Source organism: Bombyx mandarina, chromosome 10 (assembly GCF_030267445.1).
Source record: "Bombyx mandarina strain Sakado chromosome 10, ASM3026744v2".
In the NCBI taxonomy this organism is placed as follows: domain Eukaryota; kingdom Metazoa; phylum Arthropoda; class Insecta; order Lepidoptera; family Bombycidae; genus Bombyx; species Bombyx mandarina.
Genome location: NC_143217.1, coordinates 9592903 through 9601016, shown reverse-complemented (window position 1 = coordinate 9601016; position 8114 = coordinate 9592903). Strand labels below are relative to the sequence as shown.

At 37.7% G+C, this 8114-nt stretch overlaps 1 protein-coding gene across 2 annotated transcripts in view; it reads right to left on the bottom strand.

The window, feature by feature from the left end:
- Nucleotides 1-235: 235 nt before the first annotated feature.
- Nucleotides 236-8114, bottom strand: part of Ser-4 (serotonin receptor 4) — a 55344-nt gene continuing 47465 nt past the window's right edge. For both annotated transcript variants that reach the window (XM_089730631.1, XM_028184539.2), the window contains exons 2-5: nt 6798-6877; nt 5350-5610; nt 1364-1607; nt 236-1285 (exon numbers count right to left, since the gene is read on the bottom strand). In XM_089730631.1, the coding sequence (XP_089586757.1) occupies nt 421-1285; nt 1364-1607; nt 5350-5581 (1341 nt within the window). In that variant the 5' untranslated portion in view covers nt 5582-5610; nt 6798-6877 and the 3' untranslated portion in view covers nt 236-420. The remainder of the gene's footprint in view (nt 1286-1363; nt 1608-5349; nt 5611-6797; nt 6878-8114) is intronic.

The window sequence follows — 8114 nt, the reverse complement described above, 5'->3', positions numbered from 1 at the left end:
TAAAAGGTAGATAAATGAATGAAAATGTTCGGAATTGAATAAAAATAACAATTTTGTTTTTTCTCTGTCTTGATGTGTCCCCCGTCGGACGGATTCCTGTTGTTTGTTTTAAATTTATTTTATACAAAAGTTTAGGTCTTTTATTTATAGATTGAGGCACTACGAAGTCTGCCGGGTTAGCTAGTCTTTTATAAAAATTTAAACTTGATTATCGGGTTAAATAAAACAATATGAATTTAAAGAGAATTTGTGATTTATTTACTAGACAGGTTTTCATTACATTTATTATAATTATATTAATTACGTACAAAAAATAAAGGGGTATAAATATATCTCTGAAAATGTAACAAGATAACGTAAGTGTATGCGAACTAGACGTGGTCAGTCGGGTAGGATTGAAAGATCTACGAGGGTAGGTAACTACTGCGGAGCGCGGCGGCGGCGCACCCGTCGACCGCACAGCAGACGCTGAAACGCGTGTCTAAACTCGGGACTGAACACCGTATATATTACAGGATTCAAAGTAGAATTGAAATATCCAAGCCAGAGAGACAGCGAAGTCAGCACGGGACTCACTTCACAATCGCACGTCGGAACGAGAATCGCTAACACGAAGAAAGGAAGCCAGCAGGCCACAAAGGCTCCGGTGATTATAGCTAATGTCTTAGCCGCTTTTCTTTCCCGTTTAGAGTCAGCGGCTTCTTTGGGCTTGCGACGCACGAGCGACGGATAGTATGCCGCTGCTACAGCACCGTAACCCGTGGTCGGCGGATCTGCCTCGAGGCCGTTGGCACAAGATTGTTTTTCGGGGCTCGTGTTGTTCGATGAAACATTCGTGAAACCGGTCGTGGTCGTTTCAGATATCGTTGGAAGAGGTCGTCCGATAACGGCGACGACTGCCGCCGCAATACCTCCGCTGCCCCCGGCCGCGACCAGTGCTCCTCCGGCGGGAACGGGCGGGGGTCCAACTCCGCCGCGGGCCGTAGCTCCACGTCTTCGACGTATTCTTTTCCTAGCGGTTTGATATATCCGCCAGTACAAAATTAATATAATCAGAACCGGCACATAGAATGATGAAGCCGTCGCAAAAATTTGGTATCCAACGTCTTGACTGACCACGCATCTAAGATCCTCGGACACGCGTCGGTTCCAGTCCGGATCTTTCCATCCCAACAACGGAGCTATGCACACAAAAAAACTAACAGTCCATACACAGGCGATCATCATACCCACCCGCTTAGCTGTACGGGCGTGTATGTAGTCAATGTTGGTCACAGCCCAGTACCTAAAACAATGATAAGAAATTAAGATTAGCGAAATATTTTCTAAGCTCTACAGTTATTTAGTGTTTGAAAGTGCGTACCTGTCGAGTGCAATAGCGACTAGATGTAGGATAGAAGCAGTACAACACAGGACATCGCCTGAAGTCCACATATCGCAAAGTTCTGGTCCGAGGGTCCATCTTTGCGCGACTTCGTATACCGCGCCGAGGGGCATCACCAAACAGGCCACTAGCAAGTCAGCCACGGCCAAGGACAGGATCAGATTGTTGGCCGCACTGCGGAGGTGCCTCTCTAACAATATTGCAGCTATCACGAACACATTACCTGCAAATTATATGTATTATACTGAGTTACGAAATATAAAAATTAAAGTTTAATGTTAGCACTTTAAATTTCGCTCTTTTTCCCTATTTTTTGCCTTTTCGCTGGTAGCCCAGAGGGTTAAGGGTCTATTCTAGCTACGCGCAAACGGGTAGGTAAGCCAGACGGACTCAGCCGGAGAGAATTTGCTAACATTAACCCTAGCAGTACATCGCAGAATCTACCACCGGATCAGACTCGCGATCCATTGACAAAATTTCTCTGTTACAACCAAAGTTTTTTAAACGAACTAGGTGTACTCGTCCGCTTCGCTGGCCATTTAAAATTAACATTATTATTTTTCACCCCCACAAAGATTCTGATCATTAACGCCCCCCCAACTGGTGTAGCGAGTCCAACACTCATATAAATATTAGCCTATCCATTAAGTACATTTATTTTCTACATGGATACCAAGTTTCAAGTCAATCGGATGCATGGTTCAGTAGTTATAACGGAACATCCATTAAAACCACTGTAGATTTATATATTAGTATAGATATAGATGAAAACTATAGCGACTACACGTTATACAGAAACAACTCATGCGCAACCTGTTATAATATGCTGAAGGTACTGTCCGAAGCCTTCCGTGAAGTTCTAATAATAAAGGGCCTGTACAAAGTTTCAACTCTGATAAGCGACGCGTGAATACATAGAATACGAACAAACTAACAAAACACAAATTCCGAATTCATTATGTTAAAAGCTAAAATATTCTAAAGTATCAAATACCGTTGCTCTGCTATTACCGTCCGAATAAAATGTATTTCCCTCATCTTAGAAACCACTCTATCTGTTTTCCTTAGGGATTTTTAAAACTCACACACGTTTCGTATTTCTTATGTGTTAAAATCGGCTAAGGTTGATCTTTATTATTTGCGGAAAAGGATTATTGATAAATAGCTACTGTATATTTGAGATGTAACACTACATATCTATGAAATAAAAAATATATTTTTTTACTTAAATTTAAAATATATTATGCACATCATGTTGATACGAGCCATATTTGCATCTGATCTGATATATTATGTACAAAGAGATAACGAAAAAACTTGTATCTTTTTTTATTTCTTATATAACTGATACTCATTTTTCTAGTTAGTTCAAATTTTTGACAAATATTGAGTTATCAGAGACTATGGTCGATTTTTTATGTATTCGCTCAAATGCTCTAATGCTCGTGAAATGGTTATTGAACTAACAAAAAAATATTTTTTGTGAATAAAGAATGGAGAAATCTTACTTTTTGCCATTTATAATATACTAGGCGCGCACTTTCCTCGGGCTGCTTTTGAACCTTGCGCGGTTTTAGTTATTTGTTTAATTATTGTTTTAGTCGTCAGGTTATTTTCGTTACGAAATTTCTGGACTTCGCTCTCAAGCCGCGCTCAAAGCCTGCGATAAAATCTATGCAATAGCTTAATAATGTGTTCTACAAAGTCGTAGTACATTATTTTATTCTATCATCAATAGTTTTCGCAGGGCACGCGATGTAAAGAATATTTTAGGTACTTTTTTTACACCTTGGGTTACATTATTGGAGTTTTAGTAAGGATCCATAATTTTTTTCAAAAAAGATTATAGCCCATGTCACTAGGAATAGTGTAGCTTTCAAACAGTGAAAGAATTTTTCAAATCGGTTCAGTAGTTTCGGAGCCTATTCAATACAAACAAACAAACAAAACTTTCCTCTTTATAATATTAGTATAGATACATTTAAGTAAATAAATAATACAGTTCACGTTCTGCTGACATCAAGTTTGGTCGAGATAACAAATTCGACTACAATCATTGTCACTTGTCACTTTGAGTCACACTATAATACAGTTATTTTGTTAAGTTCACAGACAGAAACCTACTCAATGACAGCCTTTCATTTAATATTAGGAGTTTTATTTATGTTAAAGTGAAGCCTATTTGCTTTGACTGCTTAATATGATGTTTGGCTTGCCATTTTGAAGTACGTAAGAAACCTATAATTTACATTCCCTATTGTAATCTATTAAAAATCAATAACCGTAGAAACGTTCTAAGTTGTAGGCAGCGGATGAACTATGCCTTTCATATTGCTGATGAGTAAAGGTAACCCAAGTACCACCAGTTGGGATTTAAGATAACGTTTTTACGTATGGTAACAAAAAAAAGATGTGTGGTGTCGTGGGACTCCGGATAGGAACGAAGTTTCTTATTATAAAAATATTAATTTTAAGTTCTATTCGAGGTATAAAGAAAATAAAACTGGAGGTTTCGCAACAACCCACGCTCTTTCGGTAACGTGCGAACTTATTGTGGTACACTTCATTCACGGTTGTTTGCATAAGAGTTAGTGTATTGCGCAAACGAACGCTCTGAGATCGTGGTTAATGAATCATAAAAAAAATATGTTATTTTTTGTACGTTATTACAAAGTTAAGTCGTACACTGTGTGCATTACTATAATAATAAAAATCTTACGTCACGGACGCTTTTTCCCGGTTAGGGTACCCCTCCGCATCGTCCCATAAGGAACTTCGTTCCAAAAGTAGGGCTAAATTTATTTTTTTGTAATTTTGAAGTGAAATATTGAAAAGATTTCGTGTTACGAAAGCGAAATTTCAGAAAGAAAAAAAACTCGGTATCAATCTGCAGGTTTATCCATAATAGTTTGAAATATTGATCTCTTTTACACCAGCCACGTACGAGATTGATTGCGGCCTGGCTCCAACCCGTTATGAGAAAGGTTGAAAGAAAAATCTGTTGTAAGAATGGATGTTGTGCGAGATCGAAAATTGGGTTAGGTTTATTTTCCTAAAATAATGTTGTTTCTTTTTTTTATTCGCTTTAGGAAACCGACTGTAGTTTTTTAAAGTTGCTTTTCGAAAAACGTTTTATCTTGGGATTTTATGTTATGAGCTCTGAAACAAATTATAACACATTCATAAAAATGCTTCCGTATTATAAAGTGCATTAGGAAAAAAGAAAAGAATATTAGTTTATTTGTTGAAGTTTTGCTAAGGAGGCTATTGCTTATTTAGTTACCGGCTTTTGTTTAATTATATATTATACTTCTTAAATTAAACTGCTAACGTGATATGTAAAAACTATAATTCTGTTTATTTGTCCACGACAAAATATCCAGAGTAGCCCTCTTTTATTAAAATTCTAATTTTGGGTGGTGATATATTTCGAAGATACCTATAAACCAACATCTCTTCGTTTCCAAATCAATATTTGTGTATTTGTTAGAGATTTTAACATTTTGACTATTATGACTTGATACCAACAAAATTTAGTGCCAAAATTATACTTTTTGCAAATAGCAGATCTTGGTTTGATAGCAACGAAATGACGTCTAACACGCATTTAATACGCACTTAAACACATGAAACTACTTACTATCTAAATAAATTTTATTAAATTTGAATTAAAAAAAGTGTAAGAAAAAAATGAGTTAGATTTTCTATAAAAGCGTATTTTTTTAGTTTTTTTAAACTATTATTTATTTTTCATTTTTTAGTTGAACTTTCATTGTTTATTTTTTTTATTATTTTATTTTTTTAATATTGATTTGTCATCGGTCCTTAATAAGTATACCAAATTCCGCGTCAATCCGACGTTTTGAAGGTGGTCAATATCATGTGAAAATATTCCGTTACATACTAACATACATACGTCTGAAGCTAATAAAAGCGTATTAAAATATAATTAAATGTTACGTTACCAACAACCGTAGCTAAAATAAGTAAGCCGAGCACGACGGCTTTGGCTGCGGCGCGAACCAGGGCAGCGGGCGTGTCGAAGGGCGCGGATGCCTGCCACCAGGTTGTATTGGGCACCACAGTCACATTCCAGTTCGGCTCCCATCCTGTGGAGTTCCATGAGCAGTTCTGCAGCGGGAGGCGCAGGTACAGCGCTTCCCAATCTAGCTCCTCTTGCCCTTCCGCGCCCTCCATGCCCTTTCACCGTGCCTCCACCTCACCTACTAATGAATTAAACACACCTCATTTACTTATCCTTTTGTATTGCGTGAACTTGAATCAAGGGCTTTGTAAATTTACGAATACAAATTTTAACAGCTGGTTTCTAATAATATATGAGATTTCTAACAATATAGCACTGAATAATTATCATAAATCTATATTGCTATAAATAAATACTACAGAGTAAGAAACACATGGAGTGTCCATGAAATATTTCCAATGCCGAGATCATAAGACAAAAACTGTCTCAACATAAACTGCTGGTGGTAGATTATTAATTAGTTTACATGGGTTGCTAAAACTATCATACTTATTTTTTGCCAAGAGGCCAACATAATATGTACGTTCTTATTTCAAAGACAAGAGAACTTACATGTTAAGATACACCAATAATAAGTACGAAAATGTCAATATAGTTTTGCTAAGTTAATACTTTCTTGGGTGGCGTCCTATGTGACCGATCTGGACGTGAACGCGAAATGGCGTGACAGAGCTGTTTTATTTATTTTAAATCCGCCGGATCGCTTCTTAATGAATTCGGCTAATAACGCTATTAAGACATCAGATCGCGGTTGCTTTGGATTGCGTAGGTATGCCTCCGCGTTAGCGTTTCAAGTATCTTGTGCTTCATGAACCTGAATCCATCATTCATCATCCATCATCAGTTCATGTTTATTAAGTTACTTATAACAATCATGATTTCTTATATGAATCATAGCGTCAGAAATTCGAATACAATCGTTATTATAATAATAAATTTTAAAAACCCTAGCATCTTCGGATTGAAATTAAATTTAGCGTACAAACTTCGAACTTTTTCACTGGTGGTAGGACCTCTTGGGAGTCCGCACGGGTAGGTACCACCACCCCGCCTATTTCTGCCGTGAAGCAGTAATGCGTTTCGGTTCGAAGGGTGGGGTAGCCGTTGTAACTATACTGAGACCTTAGACCTTATATCTCAAGATGGGTGGCGCATTTACGTTGTAGATGTCTATGGGCTCCAGTAACCAATTAACATCAGGTGGGATTTGAGCTCGCCCATCCACCTAAGCAATAAAAAAAAAAGAACTATAATAATGACAATAATGTGTTTTCCCAAGCTAATCCAAGATTTGACATAACGTAGAAGGTATTCAAGACAGGAAGCCTGGGCCTACATTCATTCCTATTAGTAACCAGAGCTGCTTACTGTCCGTGTTGTATTTTCGGAAGAAGTAGATCACAGCCCTCTCCAACATCGTAGCCTTTTGTTTACTGCGCACTTTCAATCTGTGGACAAATTATTTTTGTCTATTAGTTTTTTTAGATAAATATAGGCGGCTCCTACAATGCGACCAATAGTTATCAAGAAACGTTTTTAACTTATATCGATGCATTGTAGTTGTGTTCCTTCCACATTTTTAAATGCAGTACTTCTTTACGTAACCATGAAGAACATTGAAAATTAGTAAACATCTATTTAATGACCGGCTTAGTAGCGCTGTCGGTACACCACACCAGTCCAGAATGCTTGCAACCAGAAAGCATGCCTCGCGGCAGAAATAGGCAGCTTCGTTTTAATAAACCTATTCGTGCGGGCCAACACTACGCTCTGTCATAAGTAAATGCCGATTGCTAATCACAGTGTGTTGGTAAGATGCTGTGTCTATTCCCCGCTGAATCTGTTAGTCACTTGTTTACGAAATCCACGGAAATTAGGCGGTGTTATTCCATACCGATACCACATAGTGGCATATCTTATCCACAATATAAAAGAAACAATGTTTTAGTATGAAAATCTTGACAAAAAATCTATAATACGGTGCTATAGCACTGCTGACGCCGAAACTCTTTTTGAAAATTGTATAAATGAAAACGTAACAATTGCTATCATGCACAACGTTAAATATCAGTCTATTAAAGTTTAAATGAGATAGTACATCATCCACAACGTCATTTACTTGATAAAATTAGCCAATAGTAATCATAATGAATGATGATGTAATCTACAATGACTCTACACACGTTCCGGATACGATTTACATTACAATCTTGGTATTACATAAATAAGAAGCAGTTGAGGGCGCAGTTCTGCTTCCGAGTAATGAGATCGCTGCTGATCATTGAACACCGATCAAGTTACACGATTGCGTTAGTTATTTATGTTTACTATATTTAATTAATGTCCGGAACGTTGCGTTCACAAATCGGGTAATTTAATTCCGGTAACGAGTTTGTCATTTTAGCAAATTTTTAGTGTAGCTGTTTGAGGAAAGCTCAGCTATGTCATTATAGGCTCTTCAAGCACCGGTCACGGTTCTCGTCGAACTGGTCGTTCATGACGAAGAGTTCAACGTGTGAACTAGCACCGTAGACAAAATCCACTCGTCGGATCTTCTCAGTGGATCGCGATTCCGATCCGGTGGTAGATTCAGCGAAGCACTACGGTCTAGCAGTACGACTAAGGTCAGTCTTGGCATTTTTTTCAGTTTGAGCCCAGAAGCTCCTTACCGGTCCTTGCGTGGAA